The sequence below is a fragment of the Dryobates pubescens genome, chromosome 4, assembly GCF_014839835.1.
Source record: "Dryobates pubescens isolate bDryPub1 chromosome 4, bDryPub1.pri, whole genome shotgun sequence".
In the NCBI taxonomy this organism is placed as follows: domain Eukaryota; kingdom Metazoa; phylum Chordata; class Aves; order Piciformes; family Picidae; genus Dryobates; species Dryobates pubescens.
The window spans coordinates 32821640-32846087 of record NC_071615.1 but is presented as its reverse complement, the minus strand read 5'-3'; the positions used below and the strand labels follow the sequence as shown (position 1 = coordinate 32846087).

Sequence of the window (24448 nt, the reverse complement as noted above, 5' to 3'; positions counted from 1 at the left end):
TCAAGAGCCAAACATTCAGCTGACCCAGGGATCTGAGCTAACCTAGCCCAGCCGCTCTGAAGGCTGAGGTAAGTCTGGCAACTAAGGGACAGGAGTGGTTAAAGATAGCTTGGTGAGCCAAAGTAAGGGGATCCCCTTCCTGGGAGCACAAGCTGGGTCCCCTTCACCAGCATTACAACTGCCATCATTTCATCTGGGTCTGGGCAATCCCAGGCACAAATCCAGGCTGGGTGCAGAGAGGGTCAAGAGCAGCTCTGCAGAAAGAGCCTTAGGGGTGCTGGTTGCTGAGCAGCTTCCCAGGAGCCAGCAGTGCCCCCATGCAGCCCAGAAGGCAGCTGTGTGCTGGGCTGCATCTGGAGGAGTGTGGCCAGCAGGGCAAGAGAGGGGATTCTGCCCCTGGACTCTGCTCTGCTGAGACCCCACCTCCAATCCTGCCTCCAGTTCTGGTGTCCCAAACACTCTGCTGGAGTGAGTCCAGAAGAGGGTCGTGAAGATGATCCAAGGGCTGGAGCACCCAGGCTGAGGGAGCTGGAGTTGTTCAGCCTGGAGAAGGCTGAAGGGATCCTACAGGAAGGCTGCAGAGGGACTTTTCCTGAGAGTGTCTAGAGACAGGACAAGAGGGAATGGTTTGAAGCTGAGGGAGAGCAGAGTTAGACCGGATCTGAGGAAGAAGTTCTTCAGTACAAGGGTGGTGAGACTGGAATAGGCTGCCTCCTCCCTGGGGGTGTTGAAGGTCAGGTTGGATGAGACCTTGAGCAGCAGAGTCTAGTTGAGAGGTGTCCCTGCCCATGGTGAGGCGGTTGGAGCAGTTGAGCTCTGAGGTCCCTTCCAACCTGAGCCATTGTGGGATTTAAAACCGTACCAGAGAGTTCACAAGCAGGGCAATACCACCTTCAACACCACTCCAGGATAACCTTGTCCCATCTGGAGGAACAGAATGCAATTATGCCTTCCTGATGTCTCCTCTACGGCTCGAAGCCACCCAGACACAATAGGGTTTTTCATTAATGTTAGCAATGGACCAAAGTGAAGCTGAAAAAGCACTGGTGGCGTGCTCAGGAGGAGCTGGAGAGCAGCACTGCTGCTGTAGGTGTGTTCTGCAGTCTGAGAGCTGCTACTGTCTAATGGGGTAAATGAGGTGGAGGGTGCTGACCCACCAGGGATGCCAGCAGACAGCACATGAAAGCCCTGCCAGCAGCGTTCTGCTAGCAGGGTGCATTCAGGACTCGTATTCTTATGCAAATGTGCTGATATTATGCAATTAACTTAAAAAGAACAATCTTTTCATGCTTACAGCTTCCTTTCTTCACAAAAATGGGGATGTTAAAGGGCTAGAGGGACATTTAACAGCCAGTGACACTGTTTTCCACATCATCATCCCCTCACCCTACCCTCCCCCCTACCCGCTCCCGCCTGGAACAGATCCATTGTGTTCCCAGCATATTGATGTAACTGGTCCTGCTGGTAGAGCAGAGAAAGAGGGTAAAGGAAGAATGTGGCAGCCAGAGCACTCTAGGAGTTGAGACTGGAACTCTCAGCCTTGCCCAGTAAAATCCAGTTGATAGTCCCAGCCACGCTCCTTTCCTTGGGGGCTCTCTTGTGATGAAGCCTAAGTGAAAGGCAGCCTAGACGTTGTTCCAGTGCTTGAATGGAGCCTCTCTAGTCTCCATCTGAACTCCTTGTCGACCTAGTTTTGCTCTGTTACTTCTTCATTTGCCAGCAACGTTGCCCTTCTTCAGAAGAGCTGACCAGGAGTCACCTTCGTGCAAAAGCAAGGGCAAAGCAGAGCTCATTACAGCAGGAACAAACTGGGAATGCTGCTGGAAGCCCCAGCTGAAGGCACAGTGAGACCTGTCCGTGACAACGAGTTACCAATGGCTTTTGAATAATGAATCAAGCAAGCAGCTGCTTCTGCACTGCAGCAGCTTGCCTGTGCTGGAGCAGCCAGCTCCATTTTCCTGCTGGCTTTGCAGCCTGCTGCTCTGCTCCCTCAGTAATTGCCAGGGACACGGCTGGCCGGCCACGGGGTCATCTCAGTTGGTTCATCTCAGACAGGGACAGGCTGGATTCAGCCTGCAGTGAATGGGAGCTGTGTGGGTACCCTCTGCCATCAGAGCACAAATTGAGCTAGCTGTAGGGTTTTTATTCCTTCTTAGTGGGGGAGAGAAAGCTGGGCCTTCTCTCTCAACCCACTACACTTCACATTGGACTTCACACAGATCAAAGCTTAGATGCCAGCATGGTCATGCATCCAGTGTGACAAGAAGTCCCTTACAGTCCTTACTTCTTGAGGTGAGTGCATCTTCAGGTGGCCAGCTAGAGCTGACAGCATTTGAATCATGGCCAGTGTGTTGACAAGAGGAGCTTTGAAGGAGACAAGATCAGTACTCAGTGGTCCTTTATCTCTTGTTACCTCTCACCAGGTGGAGAGAGCTCACAGGCCAGCCTTATGCTTGCATTTGGGGTTTAGAAGCCAAAACTCTTCAGTAGAGGAGCAATAAGAATCCACTCTCAGCCTTCAGCAAGTGCTGACTTGGTAAAAAATACTTGAAGACTCTGGTCAGCACAAGCCTTTCTCTCCATTTTACCACTTCCAGTTCCCTCAATAAGTCTATTTCCAAACATACTCCCAAATCCTGGATGCCCCCTTCCCAGAGGTGTTCAAGGCCAGGGTGAATGGGACCTTGAGCAAGCTGGACTAGTGGGAGGTGTCCCTGCCCATGGCAGGGGATTGGAACCGGATGATCTTGAAGACCCCTTCCAACCCAACCTATTCTAGGATTCTGTGAATCTATGAATCCTTTGTGACCTCTTCTGAAGGAGTACATTGGGTTATCTTCTGTGAGAGTAGGCAAAAGCCTTGGTAGCTGCTTTCCTCATAAGCTTTTTTCTGGTTGCTCCTGGTCTTCTGCCCCTTTGAAGTCTCTTGCCCAGTTTGGGGAGACCCATCTGAAGAGCTGAGGGAAGAGCCATGGTGAGTGGCAGGTTCTGGGTGGATAAGAGTATCAAGGAGTTGGATTTAGAGTGCAAATTAACTACTCCACAGCAGTATATTTTGTGGATGTGCACTACCTACAGAGGAAGCTGCTTTGCTACCTCAGAGCTTGCACCCCAGCTGATTGCTGCCCAGGTTTGCTGCCAGGTTTGGGGCTCAGCCATTGGAAGGCTCTGTGTTGCCTGTTGGATTCAAGAACCTGAGGCTGCCTTTGAGCCCTCCCTGGCTGGTGAAAAGTTGGCAGCTCCTGACTCTCCCAGCGCTACAGAGCAACCATTTCTTATGGAGAGCCCTCCATGTAAACTGCTGTGTGACAGACTCAGCAATGACTTTGCTTTTAATTCTTAAGTTAGTTCAGATCTCTGGAAATACAAAACCAATCCTTGGGAACTTAAATAATTGATCTTACCCAGAGAGGCAGCAGAAAACCCCACCAGTTTGCTCTCAGCTGTCACTGAGAATCCCAGTGCCAGATCCTTTGTGGTTGCTTTCGTTGCATTTTCTAGGTTGTTTTGTCACTCTGGGTTCTGATCCCTGTGCTCAGCAGTGCAGTCAGAAGCTCCCTGAGGCACAGCAGAGCAGTCAGGAGAGGAGGCTTCCCCCAGTTCATTGCAGTCAGCTCATTTAAATGTTGTTTTCCAATCAAGCCTGGACACTGGGTAAGGGACATGTCTTCCCTTTCCACATGGGTCTTGTTTAACGACTGAGACACTTAAGGGGGCTGCCAGTGTTGAGATATTGCTAGAAATACCTCTTTCAGGAAAGAAAGGAGAAGGGTGAATTGACTGATGGTTTTTTCCCTTGAGAATTACCAAAGGAATGACAGCTAACCAGCCATCAGCTCTTTGGAGATGCTTGCCCACCTACCCAGCAGCTTTTGCTGGCCAATACAAAGTTTGTGCTGTGGAGTTTTATGTTTTCTCACAGCTCCAGCTGATGCAGGGAAATGTTCCAGGCTCCTGGTTAATGGCACTGGCAGTTAGAATGCTGAAGAGATGTTTACAAGGGCTTGTAGTCGTAGGGTGAAAGGCAGTGGATTGAAGCTGGAAGAGGGCAGATTGAGACTAGAGGTGAGGAAGAAATTCTTGACAGTGAGGGTAGGGAGACACTGGAACAGGTTGCTGCCCAGGGAGGTTGTGGATGCCCCTTCCCTGGAGGTGTTCAAGGCCAGGCTGGATGAGGCCTTGAGCAAGCTGGGCTGGTGAGAGGTGTCCCTGCCTGTGGCAGGGGGTTCAGACTGGATATCTTCCAACCAAACCCAGTCCATGAATCTTCCTCTCAGTGGAGTTACGTGGAACCTAAAAGCACCACCAAGGACTAACAGAAGCAAAGAAGCAAAACTGGTTTGAGTTGACATTTTTGAGCCATGTAGTCAAAGGTGAATTAAGACAAAAGTGGTGTGCTGTGTGGGGAGTGTTCTGTGAGCATTCAAAATGGGCTGTGGAGAGCTCAATGGCTCTGGATTTACGAATGGATTTGCATGTTGCACACAGGACCTTGGAGATGGAGCCTTGCTGTGTGTTGCTAAACAGTGCTGGTGGTGAGCATCCACTGCAAAGAACTTGCTGACTTTATAAACTGGGCTTTAAATGAGACATGAAATGTCACAGTGCATGAAATACTCTTAAATCATGTTGCAAGCAAAGACCTTTCAATTATCACCTAGTGATCTTGAAAACACCACTGAGACTGTGCAAGACAGAGGAAAGGGAAAGCTCCCAAGCCAGTCATCTGCTTCTGGTTAGATCTTTGTGTGGAAAAAGGAGGGAATTTTTTATCTGGGCTTTGCCAAGTGAATCTTTTCTTGCATTTAAATAATCAGAGACTCTTATCTGAGCCCCAGTGATAGTTCATGTGGCCAAAGCTTTGTGACAATTACATGCAGCAGTTAATTGGGAGTTGGAAAATCACTTTCAAGAGTATCAACTGCTTTTATCTGGTCATTGCAGGAGAAACAGAACTTCAGCAAAGGTGGTGAAGTGGGTGCTTCCCTAAGCTTTCACATGCCCTGCTTCTGAGCTCAGCTTTGCTCATTAAAAGAAGCCTGTAATGGAATTGGAGGTGGTCCAGGGAAATAACAGAGTCAGGAAAGCTCCTGACACTAGGTGCCTTCATGATTTTGCTTGTAGAAAAAGAATGGGAACAGCACAATGAATGTCAAAATGGTGGCTTTGCTTCTCTCTCCTTCTGATGTCCCTGTCCTCATCAAGTGCTGTAATTTATCATGAAAAGCCTCCTATTGAATGTGCAGCCCTACCCATGGACACCTAAACACTCTGCCCACCTTGGACTGAAAGTCACTTTGCATTTGTGCAGGTGCACGGACCCAGCCACAGGTTCACTTTCAGAGGAGATCTGTCAGGTTGCCAGAGAACACCAGCTACAGTGACCTGACAGCATACCTGACTGCAGCCAGCTCACCCTGGGAGGTGGACAGCTTCCCTTATTTGCAGGGACTGGATGGAAATGGAACAGGTAAGCTGCTGCCCTGGCTTTGCTCTGCTTCCATCTTGGTGCAGGGATTGACTTTTGGCCATGTCACTGTTCCCATTCCCCATTCCAGCACACCATCTTTGCAATTCAGGCACCACAACAGGTTCAGCTGCCCTAGCAAAATGCTGCTCAGTAGCAAAGATGAAGCACAAGGACATGGAGCTGCTGTGGAGAGGGTCCAGAGGAGGCCACCCAGGTGGTCAGAGGGATGGAGAACCTCCCCTGTGGGGGCAGGCTGGGAGAGTTAGGGCTGTTCAGCCTGGAGAAGAGAAGGCTTCAGGGAGACCTAAGAGCAGCCTGCCAGTACCTGAAGGGGGTCCACGAGAGCTGGGGAGGGACTTTTTACAAAGGCCTGGAGTGACAGGATGAGGGGCAGACTGGAAGAAGCTGGATTGACATGAGCCATGAGGAAGAAATTCTTGCCCATGAGGGTGGTGAGGCACTGGGACAAGCTGCCCAGGGAGGCTGTGGATTCTCCCTCCCTGGAGGTGTTAAAGGCCAGGTTGGATGAGGCCTTGAGCAAGCTGGGCTGGTGGGGGGGTGTCCCTGCCCATGGCAGGGGTTTGGAACTGGATGATCCTTAAGGTCCTATCCAACCCCAACCATTTTGTGAATCTCTGAAGAGTCCTTGGCCTTGGGAGATCAGGGAAGTTTGTTGCACTTGTAGTTGAGAGCTAAGTCTCCAAGAACAGAGGTTAACATGAAGGGACAAAAGAGGCTTTGAGCATGCCATAGAGGAGTTCTTGACTTGTTTCTGTACACCAGGGGTTTAATGCTCTGTTGTTTCAGTGGCTTTGTTAAGACTTTTGAATCCAGCTTCAGTCAAAAAGGTGCCACATTGATCCAGCACCAAAGGGCAAACAAAGAAAAATTCCTGGTGGCAACACAACCACTGCTCAGTTCAGAGCTGTAATACATTTTTATGATGACAACTGCCTGTTACCGTCATTCCACTCCTCATTTAGGCTTGGCTGAAATAATTGGTGGTGTGTAGGCTGGAGAAAAATAGACCAGCTGGGCACTGCAATCTTCAAATTCCCAAAATGCTGGGGTGAAAAGAGGAAGAATGGTTTCTGTGTGTCCATCTCGAGTGGAAAGCGAGTGGTAGACTGAGATTCAGAGCAGTGGGAAGCAGAAAAGCCTTGCTGTGCTGAGGGTAGCTGAAGCTGTAGAATCAGTTGCTTGAGAGTGTTTGCCAGAGTTAGACACCTGTGAGGGTGGCCTAGCAGTAGCTAAGCCTGCTTTGAAGAGGGTTAAAAGACCTCTTGAGGTTCATCCCTGCTGCTTCCCAGGGTGCATGACTTGTGATGTGTTGATTTAGGTGACTCCAAGTGTGCATATCTGAATATCTCCTTTTCTGTTGCAGTAGGAGAGGTGTCTGCTGCCTCACTCCAGCCCTTCTGTCTGCTCCAGTGTGTACCTCTCATCCTACCTTCTCCTATCTCTCCATCATTTTCCTCTTCTCATCTTCAGCCTTTATATTCTCCTGGCTTTCCATACTCAGACATGATCTGCTATCTCTTGATCTTTCTGCAGACAAAGGAATGCACTTGATCTCTCTTCTGTCTGCTTCTTCACCTCCTTCCTTTTTATCTCTAAACCCAGAGGACAAACTGTTGACAGTGTGTGGGGTTCCTCTCTCCCAGGTCTTTCCTTACTACTTTGCAGTGCAGCTTCCCACCCTTGACTTTATTCAGTGAAAAGAGGTCTTGCCAAGATTTCAGGTGATCATGCCTCATGGGAACTACACAACCAGGACATCATCTTTCTCCTGTGTTACCTCCTAGGCTCATGCAAAACACATGGATGCACCCCTGGATTTTCAGTCTTCTGTATACTTGCATGATGGGAGGTTGGCTAGCTGTACTTGAGGCTCCTGGATTTTACTTTAAGAGCCTTCAGCTAGAAGCCTGCCACAAAACACCAGCAAAGAAGTGAGGTTTGAGAAACTGGGGCCTTGTTTTCTGACTGGTGTAACCCAGACAGACAGTGCACAGTAAGTGCACTACAGTGGAGGGGAGGTGGCCCCCTCTTTTTACTAGGGGTTTATCCTGCTGTGGAAACATGAAACTTCAAAATCCCAAACTTGGATTGGCTTCCTCTTCTTCATCTCCAAGGGAAGATTTCATCTGGACAACTTTTGAAGGAATTAGAAATGAGATCACCAGCTGCTGGGGATTTTGTAGCATTTCTGTTCCAAAGAAGAATCTTGCTCCTATTTTTCTGTTTGAGAATTCAAAAAACCAGCAGTAATTTGCTTGGGAGATGTTCAAGTGTTCCTGAAGACTGCCTCTTCTCTCTCTCTTCCCTTCTGTCCCCTCTCTCGTCTTGCCCAGTTACTCCTCTGTTGTTTCAGTTTATTTCCATGTCTGCAGAGTTGTGGAGAGCTCTTCTTGTTCATTTCCAGCAGCTCAGTTCTACTATTCACCATAGAATCCTAGAATGGTTTGGGTTGGAAGGGACCTCCAAAGGTCATCCAGTCCAACCCCCCTGCACTCAGCAGGGACATCCTCCACTAGAGCAGCTTGCTCAGAGCCTTCTCCAGCCTCACCTTCAATACCTCCAGGCATTAGGCCGCAACCACCTCCCTGGGCAACCTGTTGCAGTGTTCCAGCACCCTCATGGTGCAGAACTTGTTCCTCATATCCAATCTAAATCTGCTCTGCTCTCATTTCAAACCATTGTCCCTCATCCTGTCCCTGAAGGCCTTTGCAAACATTCCCTCTGCAGCTTTCTTGTAGCCCTTTTTCTGCCTGGAGCCTTCTCTTCTCCAGGCTGAACAACCCCAGCTCCCTCAGCCTGTCCTCACAGGACAGCTCTTAGCTAGCTGCCATGAAGCATGTTCCTGTTAGGTCTCCTTTTAACCGAACCAAACTTCCCATGTCTGCAGCAAAGGGCCAAGCTGGTTGCTCCCCATTGTTCCTGCTGGCCTGGAGCTGTTTGTTTCTTTACAAAGAGTCAAGTCTGATTTTATTCTGATTTATTTTTAGAGCTCTTCACAGGTCACCAGATGTCACAAATGACAAGCAATAAACGAAAGCTGACATTTATTGAGTCCATTCCCATTTGCTCTGCCTGTGTGCTCATCAATTTTATAGCATGAGAGAGTTTCATAAGCAGTGAGTCTAATTTAGCTTTGCAACAGAAAAGAGAAATACTCATCTTTGTAACAAGCAGGAGCTGTGCAAGGTGGCAGCTGAATGCTGGAGCACCTCTTCTGTGGGTTGTTCAGCCTGGAGAAGAGAAGACTCACAGCAGACCTAACAGCAGCCTGCCAGTACCTGAAGGGGGCTACAAGAAGGCTGCAGAGGGACTGTTTGCAGAGGCCTGCAGGGACAGGACAAGGGGCAATGGTTTGAAATGAGAGCAGAGCAGATTTGGGTTAGATGTGAGGAGCAAGTTCTGCACCATGAGGGTGCTGGAACACTGCAACAGGCTGCCCAGGGAGGTGGTTGGAATTCTGTCCCTGGAGATCTTCAAGGTGAGGCTGGCCAAGGCTCTGAGCAAGCTGCTCTAGTACAGAATGTCCCTGCTGGGTGCAGGGGGTTGGAGTGGATAACCTTTGGAGATCCCTTTTGACCCAAACCATTCTAGGATTCTTCTTGTGCAGAGAATTTCTGGGGCCTTCAAGCCTGGCACTGTTGAAGGCAAGGTTGGATGAGGCCTTGAGCAAGCTAGTCTATTGGAAGGTGTCTCTGCCCACAGCAGGGGCGTGGAACTAGATGATCTTTAAGGCCCCTTCCACCCCCACCCAGTCTGTGACCCCAGGTAGAATACAGAAGTACATTGCCTCTACCTGCTGTGAGTTTGGTAAAGCAGGAAGGATAACTTCTGCTGTCCCTGGGGAAACACTTTGGTGCAGTACTGTGGTGGTGAACCACAAGGGTGGCTGCAAAGTCCTGTAGTCACTGTGTTCATCCCTTCTCTTGGCAGGAAACAGCACCAGGTATGACCTCACTCCTGTCACTGCAGTCAGTGTCCATCTCCTCAACAGCGATGGGACTCCCGTCCCTGTGAACGGTCCCATCTATGTCACAGTGCCTCTGCCAGCAAACAGCAACCTGAAGCACAATGCTCACGTTCCAGCCTGGAGGTTTGACCAAAAATTTGGTAGGTAACCCTTGTTGTGATTCCCTGGATGGCTTCATGGGTCTGAAACTAATGTCTGACTGCATTTGTTAACGGTGAGGTCTTCACCTTGAGACTGCCTGATGCTCTCAAGTAGAATAGGGCAGAGAAATGAGCCTTAAAAACAGTCAGCAAGCAGAAGTCAGGGAATATTTGGCAAGGACAGAACAGCCACTCAGCCTCAGCTGTGCAGTGCACCCAGTATTTTACCCTGCAGGGTGATGTTTGCTGCTGTGAGCAGCAGACTTTCCTGGAATGGGGCAGTTAGGCTTTCATTGCTAGCTTGTGTGCCCTGCTGCCCTTCTTTGCACCTTCAAAGTGTGAAGGATTACAATGTCCTGGTGACTCCCTTTGGTTCCTGCACTGAGCCTGCTGAAGTGTGCAGCAGATGGTTGTGATGGAAAAGAAGGAAAACCAGAGGAATGGAAGGTGAGAAAGGTGTAGATGCTGTGAGGAAGAAGCAGGAGCCAGAAGTGTGGATCTAGGCAGGCAGTTGGTGGGGCTGTGTCCCTGCAAGGCAAACCTTCTGAGCCAGTTTTCGATCGCCTCCAGGAGCAGAGCAATGAGCACAAATCCAGCAGCCAGAGGAACGGAGGGGAGGGAGGAAGGGAGCAGAGGGGGAACTGATGGGTTTGCTGCCTTCCTACCTGTGTTTGCTGAGAAGGGAGCATGGCTTTTCAGGCAGCAAGGCTGGAAATCTGCTCTCAGAAGCTGGCTGCACTGGAGAGTGAAGCGGTAGGATTTAATGAAGAGCAAACTTCATCATGGTATTAAAGTGAGTAGTAGAAAAAGGGGACAAAGAATGTATTCAGGGTTCCTCCCAACTGTGGAAAGGGTACTTTTCAGGTTTCACTGCTGCCAGGCTTCAGAGGTTTCACTGCTGCTTGGCTTTCAGGAAGCCAAGACGACTTCCTGACACTGCTTGTGGCTGGTGACCCTGGGCATTCCTGGGTTCTCACTCATTGAACACTGGACAGAAGCCTGCCCCATGCTTGCTTTCCACAAGAAGCAGGCCCTCCATCCCCAGCACTTCCTGGCAGCTGTGGTGGAGTCCAGCCTGCCTCAGGGCTGCTTACTCCCTGCTAGTAAAATGGCTCAGATTTGGACTGTGGGGCTTTCTCCCTTGTGGCCAAACTCCTGTGCCCCTGTGGTGTGGCTGCACAAGGTCTCAGTGTGGGTTTTACTTAGCATATGAAGAGCTGCTTGTCCTGGTGTGTGCGGCAGATGTTAGGACAGGTCAGAATGAGCCCCTTCATCAGTGTTGCAGGTTTGAGGCTCCCAGGCTTGAGGCAAGTCTAACCTTGTCTGCATCATGAGGAACTGCTGGAGCACTTGTGTCCCTGGGAGGGGAGGGCATGAGGGCCACGAAACAAACTGCCTCTTTGCCAGGCCTCTTAGCTTCACAAAGCCCTGGAGAAAAATGTACTGAAGATGCCATGCCTGGGCTCCAGCTCACACCTAGCTGAAGCAAGCATCTTCCCATGCAGCTGAAGTTGTTGAACAAAGATGCATTGAAGCTGGGACTGCAGCATGCCAGTTGCAGCAGAATGTTGGCCATGTCCCAAGCAATTTAAGTTAGAGTAGCCCTAATTTAATAAGTAGAGCTGCAACTCCATCTTGTGCAGGCCACATTAGCACCACAAAGGCTGTCAAACCAGCCATGTGTAGTGTGGATGTGGTGGCACCCTGGCATTAACCTCCCCATGCTCTGCTTTGACATCAAAGGGAGGAGGATGGATGAGGACTGGGAGGACTCCATGCTTAAGTGACAAATAAATTGTTGTAAGCCATTTTCTGTGCCCTGTCAGGACAGACCTCTCACATGGATCAGGCCAATCCCAGGCACAAATCCAGGCTGGGTGCAGAGAGGGTCAAGAGCAGCTCTGCAGAGAGAGCCTTAGGGGTGGTGATTGCTGAGCAGCTTCCCAGGAGCCAGTAGTGCCCTTATGCAGCCCAGAAGGCAGCTGTGTGCTGGGCTGCATCTGGAGGAGTGTGGCCAGCAGGGCAAGAGAGGGGATTCTGCCCCTGGACTCTGCTCTGCTGAGACCCCACCTCCAATCCTGCCTCCAGTTCTGGCATCCCCAGCAGAAGAAGGACACAGAGCTGTTGGAGTGAACCCAGAGGAGGCCACAGAGGTGATCCAAGGGCTGGAGCACCTCTGCTGTGAGGACAGGCTGAGGGAGCTGGGGTTGTTCAGCCTGGAGAAGATTCCACAGGGACCTTAGAGCTGCCTTCCAATAGCTGAAGGGATCCTACAGGAAGGCTGCAGAGGTACTTTGCCTGAGGGTGTCTAGAGACAGGACAAGGGGGAATGGTCTGAAGCTGAGACAGAGCAGGGTTAGACTGGAACCAAGGAAGAAGTTCATTAGCAGGAGGGTGGTAAGACTCTGGAATAGCTGAGTCTAATTTAGAGGTGTCCCTGCCCATGGTGAGGAGATTGGAGTAGATGATCTTGGAGGTCACTTCCAACCTGTGCCATTCTGTGACCTCATTACTCTGATTTCCCGCCCCCTCCACCCCCCATTTCAGTGCCAGGCATGTTTAGGTCTTTCCTTAATTGATTTTCAGTGGCTTCAATGTTCACAGTTGATTCTGAAGATGGAGGCAATGCCAGAGATGGGAACTGTGCCTATGTGAGCAGGCAGGAAAGCTGCACTTCCCTGGTGCATTAGCAGAGCAGTAGGGGCTTGGTGGTGCAAGCCATTGTCCTTGTTTGAAGCCATGGGGTGGTCAGCATTGCTGCACCTCTGAAAAGCTGAAATCCTTCTTGCTTGTAGTGGAGGGAGTGAGGAGGGTGCAGAAATACCTCAAACAGCTTTTAATCCTTAGAATCTCAGATGTCTTGCTGAGGTCATGATGTGCTGCTGTGGAATCTGATTGGAAGTGCAGAGATTTTGTGGTTTTTCTGCCAAAATGAGGCATGTTTGCATGTTCCAGCAATCAAAAATCATTGCTGGCTTTTGGGGCTGTTTACCATCGACAGTCTGTATTTTCATGACCAGGGTTTCTGTCCCTGTGAGAGAGCTGGGGAGAGAAGGGGGGAGAAGCATCCCGAGTCAGCTGCAGGCTGAGGGTGGCTCTGGTGACACGGAGGAGCACACAGCCAGGAGCAGCAGGCTGCCATCAAAGCCAGACAATCTGCTGCATCTCTTTGACACCCTTCCAAGGGAGAGTTTGCATGAAAGCAGCAACACCTTGCTGAACAATTAACTGCAATAGCTACTGTCTGTGCCCTGGGGACACTGAAGGGTGAAGGAGGACACCCAGCCTTGTTCTTCTGTTGGAGATGCACTCCACATGGTTGAGGGCAAGGACTCAAGACATTGAGGGGCTGGAGTGTGTCCAGAGAAGGGCAAAGAAACTGGGGAAGGGTCTGGAGAACAGGGCTGGTGAGGAGCAGCTGAGGGACCTGGGAATGTTTAGTCTGGAGAAGAGGAGGCTGAGGGGAGACCTCATTGCTCTCTACAGCTCCCTGAGAGGAGGCTGCAGTGAGGTGAGGGGTCAATCTCTTTTCCTCAATATCAGGTGATACAAGAGGAAATGGTCTGAAATTGTGCCAGGGGAGGTTTAGGTTGGAGAGGAAGAAAAATTTCTTTGCTGCAAGAGTGGTCAGGGATTGGCACAGGCTGCCCAGGGAGGTGGTGGAGTCACCATCCCTGGAGGTGTTCCAGAAATGTGTGGCCATGGCACCTCTGGGCCATGGATTAGTGGCCGTGGTGGTGTTGGATTGAAAGTTAGACTGGATGATCTTAGAGGGCTTTTCCAACCCAAATGGTTCTGTGATTCCAGCACCTCTCTGTAGCATATCCTAGTGTTGGTGCTCTGATGTTATGGAAGATAGACACACTGAAACACCACTTGATCATTCTGTGCTGCTGACATACCCATTGAATCAGAGAATAGTTTAGGTGGAAAAGACCTTCAAGCTCAAGTCCAACCTTTAAGCCAGCACTGCCACCTCCACCACTAAACCATGTCCCTCAGCACTACATCTACACAGCTTTTAATCATAGACTCACCGAGTGGCTTAGGTTGGAAGGGCCCTCAGAGATATCTCCTCCAACCTCCCCACCCTGGGCAGGGACACCTCTCAGCTAGACTCAGATGCTCAAGGCCTCATCCAGAGACTTGATAGGGTGCTTGGTTGCATGGATTAGTTGATTAGGTGGGTTGGATTAGTTGATAGGTTGGACGCGATGATCTTGAAGGTCTCTTCCAACCTGGTCTGGTTTGGTTCTATTCTATTCTATTCTGTTCTATTGTTCCAACCTGGCCTTCAACAACCCCAGGGAGAAGGCAGCCACAACCTCCCTGGACAGCCTATTCCAGAGTCTCACCACCCTCCTACTGAAGAACTTCTTCCTCACATCCAGTCTAACCCTGTTCTGCCTCAGCTTCAAACCATTCCCCCTTGTCCTGTCTCTAGACACCCTCAGGAAAAGTCCCTCTGCAGCCTTCCTGTAGGATCCCTTTAGGTGCTGGAAGTTAGCTCTAAGGTCCCCCCTGGAGTCTTCTCCAGACCGAACAACTGCAGCTCCCTCAGCCTGTCCTCACAGCAGAGGTGCTCCAGCCCTTGGATCACCTTCATGGCCTTCCTCTGGTGCTGCTCCAGCAGGTCCATGTCTCTCTTGTGTTGGGGGCCCCAGAACTGGAGGCAGTATTTGAGGAGAAGTCTCAGCACAGCAGAGTCAAGGGGCAGAATCCCCTCCAGGGTTGATGGCTCCACCATGTTCCTGGGCAGTCTCTGTCTCTTGTGCTTCCACTGCTTGGAGAGTGGCTTCATTTCATAGTGCACAGGTAAAGGCTTGCACACAGAGACTTGGATTCTCTTTTGCCCTCAGGACTGGGTGTTGCTGAGTTGGTGGCTTTTTAAGTTCCCCCCCCAAGTCCTGTCTTGTTTTTCTCAAACTCTGAAGGGGCTGGAAATCATTTCTTTTTGTCTTGATCTGTAACCAGGTGGTTGGGATCATGACTTCCCTGTGTATTTGCCTTGATGTCAGTAGCGTTTACAGCAATGCAATTCATCTCTCTATTCTTGGACACCAGGTTTCTGTCCAGGACTCCTTCCCAGCCTTCTTCAGTCAGCAATGAATACTCTAATGAATAGGGAATTTTGTACCTCCTGTCTCACTTCCAGCTCCCTCCAGCTGGACTGAGTAATGCAGCACTTGCTGAGCTGTGTTCTCAGCCCCCAGTGAGATGGTTCCTGCTCCATGCTGAGGTGTCTGGTTTCCATTGGATTCAGTCAGCAAAAGCTCAGACCAGCAGTCTCCAGTTTGATCCCACGTGTCTTGGAGGCATTATGTTGCACCTAGAACCTCCAGATCCACATATAGAGATGTGTGAGTGACTTAGAAATATTCCCCAATACTCCAGAGTGCATAATAAGGAACATGGATCAGTCCTTCAGTGGCAGCATCGATGCATCTGCCAGTTTATGGAGCACCTCTGCTGTGAGGACAGGCTGAGGGAGCTGGGGTGGTTCAGCCTGGAGAAGACTCCAGGGGGACCTTAGAGCTGCCTGCCAGTACCTGAAGGGATCCTACAGGAAGGCTGCAGAAGGACTTTTCCTGAGGGTGTCTAGAGACAGGACAAGGGGGAATGGTTTGAAGCTGAGGCAGAGCAGGGTTAGACTGGAACCAAGGAAGAAGTTCTTCGGTAGGAGGGTGGTGAGACTCTGGAATAGGCTGTGCAGGGAGAATGCTTCCTCCCTGGGGTTGTTGAAGGCCAGGCTGGATGAGGCCTTGAGCAGCTGAGTCTAGCTGAGAGGTGTCCCTGCCCATGGTGGGGAGGTTGGAGGAGATGAGCTCTGAGGTCCCTTCCAACCTGAGCCATTCTGGGATTATTGATCCCACTGAATCACAGGAAAATATTTTTCAGCACTGCTTGCAATCTCTTGTAGTGAAGGGGTTAAACCTCCACCCTTTTGGTCCTTCTCTTCAAATCTGTTACTTCTTACGCACTGTGTATAGCTGAAGCTCAGAGTGCTGCTTGTTCTTCCTGCACCCTTGGTGTGCATCTGTGAGGTAACCTTGCTGTCTTTAAGTTACCAGCTTGTGGGCAGTGTGGAGTATCCTTCTCTGGAGACTTTCAAGAGCTGTCTGGATGTGCTCCTGTGTGACCTGCCCTGGGTCACCCTGTTCTGTCAGAGGGGTTGGACTGGATGATCTCCAGAAGTCCCTTCCATTCTCTGATTTTATGAGAGTGAGAGCTGCAGGCAGGCATTGAGTTTCTGTACATCTTCATCCAGCTCACTGCACTTATATTTGTAAATCAGATGATTGCAAAAGCCTCTGATTGAAGCTTTCTCTGTGGTAGCAGCCATAATCCACCCAGAGGGCAGAAGGACTGATGTGTTCAGATCTTAAAAATAAAGCCTGCTCCTTTGTGCTGCCAACGTGCTCAGCTTCTGACTGCATTCCCTGCGTGACAGAGGAGAAACACTGCGCAGCTTCTGCAGCCTGCTGTTTCTTCTGGCTCTGGGTGTGAGCCTCTGAACCTGGGGAGGTCACCTGCCCTGGAAACACAGAGTGCCAGGCTGGAAGAGACCCCAGGGAGCATCTGGTCCAACCTTTCTAGGTGACAGTGCAGCTGAACTGAGCTGGCCCAGCACCCTGCCAAGCTGAGCCTGCAAACTGCCCAGTGCAGGGACTCCACTGCTTCCCCTGCAAGATGATTCCAATGTCCAGCTGTGCTCATGGGGAAACATTTTCTTCTGGAGTTCAATGGGAATCTCCCCAGCAGTAACTTGTCCCCATCACTTCTTGTCTTTCCCATGGGACTCCTTGGAAAAAGGGAGTCTCCATGCTCCTGGTAGCCACCCTCTATGTACTGGACCATGATGACAAGGTCTCCCTTAAGCCTTCTCTTCTCCAGGCTGACCAGACCCAGCTCTCTCAGCCTCTCCTCACATGGCAGGGCTGCCAAGATGAACTGCCTGCAGCTGCACATAGGGCCTCAGACATCATGCAACAGCTCACTGGGTTTTCTGCACTTGAGAAGTGGGCATGTTGAGGAAAAGAGATTCCCTGCCCCCAAAAGCTTGAGTTCAGTACAATCAGATGCAGCACATTTGGTTCTAGATGGTGATATGGAGATTTGCTCCCTAGAGCTCATGGTTAGACTATTCCTGCAGTGTGCAATTTGATTTTTGACTCTCTTGATCTCAGCTCTGAAGGTTCAGTTCTTTTCCAGACTCAATACACCCAGGAATAGAGATCTTCAGCTAACTGCTCTCCAAGAATTTCATATTTTGTGTGTTGCCATAGAAATGGTAGCTACCAAACCCAGCTTTCACCATGTCTGATGTCTACACAATAAGTGCAGATAGAACTGCAGAGTAGTAGTCAGACCTCAGCATTGAAAGGAAAAGAAGCTCTTCCCCTGCTGCTGCCCTGTATAGCTCCTGAGGTATGTTCTCAGTGCTGTGGCTCCTCTGGAGAGGTGTGGTGAGTCACAGGAAGCAGCTGTGCTTTTTGCTCAAGGTGTGTGTTGGGTTTGAAGTGAATGTGGTGGCTCACATGTGTGAGGGTGATGGGAATGTCCCTGCCTGTGGCAGGGGCCTTGGAGCTAGATGATCTTTAAGGTCCTTTCCAACCCAAACCGTTCTGTGCATCTATGGATGGATTGTTTTGTCCTCTCCCCACCTCATAGAGTTAAATTTGTGGCAAAGCAGACACAGTATGGCATGGTGGTAGAGCTTAAGAGGACCTTGATGAAATCTTTTTGGTGCCAAAGTGCAGTGATCTGTGTAAAAGTGATAGAATCATCAACTGCTTTGGGTTGAAAGGGACCTTTGGAGCTCATCTAGTCCAGCCCCCAGGGCTGGCTTATGTAGGCATGGGGACTGTGGTTGTTGGTTGATTGTAGAGTCAGGGGGATCCAGCTGAAAACCAAGAGTAACCAACCATGACTTCTGAGACCAGGCTCTAGGAATGGACTCTGTTGGATGGTTGTGCTGGTTTGGGATAGAGTTGAGTTCATGTTTGCAGAGCAACTGCTACAAGGCTGTGCTTTGGGCTTGTGCTGGAAACTGTGCTGATAGTGGAGATGTTTCTGCTCTTGCTGAGCAGAGCTTACACAGAGCCAAGGTCTCCCCTGCTCCCCACCACACCAGAAAGCAGGCTGGGGGTGCACAAGGAGTTGGGAGGAGACACAGCTGGGACAGCTGACCCCAGGTGACCAAAGGGACATTCCCCACCATGGGACATCATGCTCAGCAGTAGAGCTGGGGGACAAAGGAGGAAGGGGGAACGTGCAGTGATGCCATTTGTCTTCCCAAGTCACCCTTCCAGGTGATAGAGCCCTGCTGAGCACCTCCTGCCCATGGAGCCCTGCTCTGCTGCAGATGGCTCGGCACCTCCTGCCCACAGGAAGTGGGGAAGGGATTCCTCGGTTTGCTTTGTGTGTGTGGCTTTTGCTTTACCTGTTCAAGTCCCTTCATCCCAGCACACGAGTTTGCTCACTTTCTCCTGCAGTTCTCTCCCTCCTCCAAGCGGGGCAGGGTGGGATCCAGCAGCTGCCTGGTGTTCAGTTGCCTGCTGGGGTTGAACCACCCCAGTGCTGTAAGTGGCCCTGCAGCACCACCTACAGCAGGCATGCAGCAGGAGGTGTGAAGAGGTGGGCAGCAGCGTTTCAGAAGTGAAGACCTTCATTGTGCTTGTGCAGCTGCTTGAAAGGGAGAGGAGTTGGAGACTGATGGAAATACAGACAGGAGTGAGACGTCTGGGTGGGGCTGGATGAGGTGAGGAGGACCTGGGGTGAGGAGGCACTTGGTGCCATGGTTTAGTAGGCATGAGGTCTTGGGTGACAGGTTGGACTTGATCTCTGAGGTCTTTTCCAACCTTATTGATTCTATGATCAGACCCCAGTATGTGTCTGCTTCCACTTGAAGCTGGAAAAGCAGGAGCTGAGCATCAGCAGGATGTGAGGCTGAAGGAAGGAGCAGGCAGGCAGTGCTCTGGGCTGCCTGCTGTTTCATTTGCTCAGTAACTGAATGTGACTGATATGAGAGAGCCAGGAGGAAGGCAGCATCTTCTGTGTACTCCAGTGAGCGTGGATGCTAGTCCAGCAAGCAGAGCTAAGCCTGCTCTTTGGGAGTGTCATTACTGAGGGGTAATTGCATTGGGAAGTCATCTTTAATAAGCCTCTTCTGGCATTGTGGGAGGAAACACTGAGGGGATCCAAAGAGTTCAGGCAGCTCTCTGGGCAGGCCCAGACCTGGTCAGAATTGTGAGTGATGAAAGCTGGCTTCTTGTGCTCAGCACTTGAGAGGTGACTGAAAGGCCAAAACCAACAGAGGTGGCAAAAACTACAGAGCTTCTCAGGCACTAACCTGAGCCAGCAGACTTCCATGCAGGGACCTTTAGGGTGTGATGGGAAAAGCACTTCCCTGCCAGTACCCCAGGTAAGGGTGGTGCTGCTGGAGCAGTGGCAGAGCTCAGCCCTGCAAAGCTTGGGGAGTAAATCCTGTGGGAGTGGAGGGCAGAGGGGGAGCTCAGTGGAGAAGGGTGAAGGGTGAGCTCTGGAGAGCAATGAATGGGGGAACTCAGTGGAGAAGGGTGAAGGGTGAGCTCTGGAGAGCAATGAAGGGGGGAGCTCAGTGGAGAAGGGTGAAGGGTGAGCTCTGGAGAGCAATGAAGGGGGGAACTCAGTGGAGAAGGGTGAAGGGTGAGCTCTGGAGAGCAATGAAGGGGGGAACTCAGTGGAGAAGGGTGAGCTCTGGAGAGCAATGAAGGGGGGAACTCAGTGGAGAAGGGTGAAGGGTGAGCTCTGGAGAGCAATGAATGGGGGAACTCAGTGGAGAAGGGTGAAGGGTGAGCTCTGGAGAGCAATGAAGGGGGGAGCTCAGTGGAGAAGGGTGAGCTCTGGAGAGCAATGAAGGGGGGAGCTCAGTGGAGAAGGGTGAAGGGTGAGCTCTGGAGAGCAATGAAGGGGGGAGCTCAGTGGAGAAGGGTGAAGGGTGAGCTCTGGAGAGCAATGAAGGGGGGAGCTCAGTGGAGAAGGGTGAAAGGTGAGCTCTGGAGAGCAATGAAGGGGGGAGCTCAGTGGAGAAGGGTGAAGGGTGAGCTCTGGAGAGCAATGAAGGGGGGAGCTCAGTGGAGAAGGGTGAGCTCTGGAGGGCAATGAAGGGGGAAGCTCAGTGGAGAAGGGTGAAGGGTGAGCTCTGGAGAGCAATGAAGGGGGGAGCTCAGTGGAGAAGGGTGAAGGGTGAGCTCTGGAGAGCAATGAAGGGGGGAGCTCAGTGGAGAAGGGTGAGCTCTGGAGGGCAATGAAGGGGGAAGCTCAGTGGAGAAGGGTGAAGGGTGAGCTCTGGAGAGCAATGAAGGGGGGAACTCAGTGGAGAAAGGTGAAGGAGTGATCTCAGTGGAGCTCAGTGAAGGTGCAAGCTCAGGACAGGGACATTTAGTTTTTGATGTTGCCTAGCAACTCCAAACACAAAATTGAGATATTAACTTCAATAATCTGACTTTTTAACCCTCTGGGGACATGGGATGAGGAGAGGAATTTCTCCAGTGTTCAGGAAGGAGTTTTTTTTCCATTTCCAGTCTCAGTGGTTTTTAGCTTTTTAGGAAATGAAGAGAAGCAAACCCAAAGCCCCAGCCTGCTGTAGCAGAACTCTGTGCTGCCACAGATTAGAGGTGATTTTCAGTTGGAAGAAGTAGTCTGCTAAGCAGCTTTAGGTGGTAGGATGAAAAGCTAGGATTTGTGTATGTCAGCTTTAGAATGCTGACATACATGCTTTAGAAAGTGATTGTCACCAATTTGCCCTTGATGAGCCCTCCATAACAACATTGCCCACTGTGGTGTCTGAATCGTTTACTTCAGTATGCTTTGAACACCCTTTGCTGTCCCACCCTGTCTGATCCCAACCTGCCTCATTCCTTCTGACACCCAGATCTGTATTTCACTCTCTGCAGCAGAGATCCCTGCTGCAGGAACAGCCCTGCTCCTGAAGGCATATTTGTTGGGAACATCTCCCCTGTTAAACAGGCAGGTTAAAAGAACCTTTCTTTCCTACCAAAACTCTTTTGTCTGAGGAAGGTGAATGACAAGAAATTGATACAAGGGGACTGTGCTTCGTTTGCTCTGGCTAATTAAATCCTCTCACTTGTCAGACCTGTTGGATGGAAACAATTCATGCTGCAAGCAGCACCACAAGGGTCCTTGTGGCCCAGCAGGCCAATGGTATCCTAGGGAGAATCAAGAAGAGTGTGGCCAACGGGTCTAGGGAGGTTCTCCTTCCACTCTCCTGAGCCCTGCTGAGTTCACACCTGCAATACTGTGTCCAGTTCTGGGCTTCCCAGTTCAAGAGGGACAGGGATCTGCTGGAGAGAGTCCAACAGAGACTATGAGGGTGATGAAGGGACTGAAACATCTCTGTTGTGAAGAAAGAATGAGAGCCCTGGGGCTGTTTTGTCTGGAGAAGAGAAGGCTGGGAGGGGATCTGATCAATGTCTATAGGTGTCTCAGAGTGGGTGTCAGGATGAAGGTGCCAGGCTCCTTTTGTTGGTACCCAGTGGTAGGCCAAGGAACAACAGATACAAACTGAAAGCTAGGAAATTCCATCTCACCATGAGGAGAAACTTTTTTGGTGTGAGGGTGCTGGAGCCCTGGAGCAGGCTGCCCAGAGAGGTTGTGGAGTTCTCTGGAGAGATTCTGAACACATCTGGATGTGCACCTGTGTGACTTGCCCTAGGTGGTCCTGCCTTGGCAGGGGGTTGGGCTCAATCTCTGGAGGTCCCTTCCAACTTCCACCATTCTATGATTCTGGTTCCTTGCTTGAGGTGGGGTTGGATCATCTTTCTGCCAAGAAACATGCTAAAAAGCAAGCAGTATCTCATCAGTGGAAGTGTTTCCTACCCAAAGCTCCCATCTAAAGGTGATTCATGGGAAGAAGCCACCGTGGCTGCCATGGATTTAAACAGCAGCAATGGTCAGACTTTGAGTGCCCTTAGGAGAGGCCGCTGGCTGCAGCACCCTCCTCTGACAGGCACTTACCAGAGGGGTTTTGATGGGTGGCAGGAAAAATACATAACCCAAGGTAGCAGAAGTCACTGCAGCAGCGGTGGTCTAGAAAGCTTTGAAAGGCTTGGAGACAAGCTCAACCTGAAGTGAGCAGTGCTGGGGTGGCAGCATGCACACAGGAGGGAGCTCGGCTCCTTTCTTCTTGCCTTTCAGAGCAGCCACATGGGTCTCTCTAGAGCAGATGGCCTGGGGTGACAGTTCTGCCTCCGCTGGGCCAGGGGAGTGTTGCCATTTGCTGAAGCTGGAGCAGCTCAGGCCGGGCAGCAGGCTTGGTGACACAGGTGGAAGCCAGAGGCACACGGATCTCTGGATGTCACTACAGATTCATTTAAACCCCTGGTTCTGCAGGAAAATGGACTAAGCAAGCTGCTCTGAGGTGGCTTTTCTGCAGCTTCCCATCTGGGAGCTCTCCTTGCTGAGAGGGCCATTTAAAAATCTGATTTAGGTGTAAACCAGATTCTATCACAAAAAGGTGTTTGAGTGCAGAATGGGTGTTGAGAGGGAGATTTAATGTGCAAGCCCTTTGCTGTTGAATTTCCTCATGATACGTTCCTCTTGCCCTGGCAACTCCTAAAAGCTGCCAGAGATAAAGAAGCATCTTCACCAGAATCAAAACCACTGCAGAGTGCTCAGATGCTTTTCTCTGGCAGAATTTACTTCTGCTCTGCTGGAATTTCAGCTCAGCTCTGCTGTTTGGGTGGGTTTGCAGCCAGATGGGGCTCAGCTTCTTTATCTGGCTGGGGTTTGGTTTGAATTCCTTTCAAAGGTCTCATCTTTGTATTCTGGATGGTGCTAATGATGGTAGTTCTCTTACCTTGCCCCCAAGTTAAATAGACAAAGGAGTGCTGGGTGGCTGCTTTATAAGGGTTTTAAGAAGAAATCTGTGGGATTCTGGTCAGGGATTGGCACAGGCTGCCCAGGGAGGTGGTGGAGTCCCCATCCCTGGAGGCGTTCCAGAAACGTGTGGCCATGGCACTTGGGGACATGCTTTAATGGCCATGGTGGTGTTGGGTTGGTGGTTGGACTGGGTGATCTTAGAGGGCTTTTCCAACCCTAACAATTCTATGGTTCTGTGACATTTCCCAAAAACTCAGTACCACTGAGTATGATTTGAGGTGAGGAAAGAGTTAAGAAACTTATTGGTTCTCCCCCTGCCATTAGTTAGAGCCAGGAGACAGCTCCTGTGAGTTGGGTCCTGGATCAGCATCTTGGCTCCACTGAGCAGTGAGAGAGGAAAAAGAGGAAGAAAATGTAAAGCTGATCTCTAAGGAGGAATGTCTCTATTTATAGAAGCTTTCCATAAAGCAGCAGACACTCTTGAGGAATTGATGGCAACCTGGCCCGGCTCATGCAGGGCTTTCAGCCTGTGCTGAACTTGCTGCTTCTGCTCCAAAAGAGGCTTTGAGATGTTTGCTTTGGAGCTGCACAATCCCAGCTGATCAGCTCCATTGCAGCTAGTTGCTCTGCTGCCTTCTGCTGGTAGCCCAGCTGCTGCTGGTGGAGCAGGAGGGCAGCTGAGCTCTGCTCTCCACAGTTTCTGCTAACTTCTTAATCGCTGCATTGTGCAAGGAGAGTGTGCAGAAGGCTTCAGAAGAGCAGGAGGAGGACTGTGCTGGTCAGAGCAGCGTGGTGTGGCTCAGGCAAGCTGGACACCAGTTCCCCCTAGCGAGGGAATCAGAGCATTGTTGGGTTGGAAAGAACCCTCTGAGATGATCCAACCGTCAACCCAGCACCACCATGGCCATTAAGCCATGCCCAAAGGGCCATGGCCACACATCTCTTGAACACCCCCAGGGATGGGAACTTCACCACTGCCCTGGGCAGCTTCTTTCAGTGCCTGACCAGTCTTGCAGTAAAGAAATTTCTCCTGATGTCCAACCTGCAGCTGAATTCCACATGGCTGGGCAGTAACCTTCATGAGCTTGTTTTCTGTGCAGAAAAGCCAGCATTTGGAGGAGGTTTTCTTTCTTCAGCCTTCTGGAAGCTGACAGCCAGAGATGATGGAAAGGTGGTGTGTGGAAGCCATGCATGGTCTGGGAGATGTGATGTCTCTTCAAACACAGTTTTGAAGTGGGCTGTCTGTCCAGCTCAGGAAGCTTCTTTAACCAAAAATGGGAATCTAAGATGCCAAGAATTTATTGTCACTTCCCCCCCCAGCCCCCGAGTTACTGGTTTTATTTAATGGTAAATGAGGCTTGTGTGTGTACAAAGCTGCTGAGAAGGCTGCAATGCCCAGAGCATGAAATACCTTGAGCAACCAAGTCTAGTTGAGAGGTGTCCCTGCCCATGGCAGGGGGAGTGGAGGAGATGATCTCTGAGGTCCCTTCCAACCTAAGCCACTCTGTGCCAAAAAGGCAGGGCCTTCGCCTCCCAGGCGTTCACACAGCCCCTGCAGCACATCCACAGCTCCTGTTGCTCCCTGCTTTCCCCCTGCTCAGCAGAGGGAGGTGTGAGCACATCTGTAACACCTCCCTGCACCCTTCACATCCACAGGGACATGGCTGAAGAGTAGTCTGGGCCTGGTACAGCAAGAAGGGAACCAGCTAACGTGGACTTACATCGCACCTCAGCTGGGCTACTGGGTTGCAGCCATGTCTCCTGCCATCCCAGGTAAGATGGGATTGAGTTCTGCTGCCAGCCACAGCACTGAGGAGTTGGTTACTCACAGCTAACATTTGTGTTTTCCAGAATGACCTCACCTGAGATGCCACAGCTTGGTCAGTAATGGACCAGTAGAAAGCAGAAATCTGAAAGTAAAGGGCTAAAATCTTCTGGGGTTTGTGGGGGGCAAGCCTGGTGCTCAAT

At 50.7% G+C, this 24448-nt stretch overlaps 1 protein-coding gene across 2 annotated transcripts in view; it reads left to right on the top strand.

The window, feature by feature from the left end:
- Positions 1–24448, top strand: part of FAM171A1 (family with sequence similarity 171 member A1) — a 79204-nt gene that overhangs the window by 48946 nt on the left and 5810 nt on the right. For both annotated transcript variants that reach the window (XM_054161052.1, XM_054161051.1), the window contains 3 exons: positions 5312–5470; positions 9422–9598; positions 24137–24253. In XM_054161052.1, coding sequence (XP_054017027.1) covers positions 5312–5470; positions 9422–9598; positions 24137–24253 — 453 coding nt within the window. The remainder of the gene's footprint in view (positions 1–5311; positions 5471–9421; positions 9599–24136; positions 24254–24448) is intronic.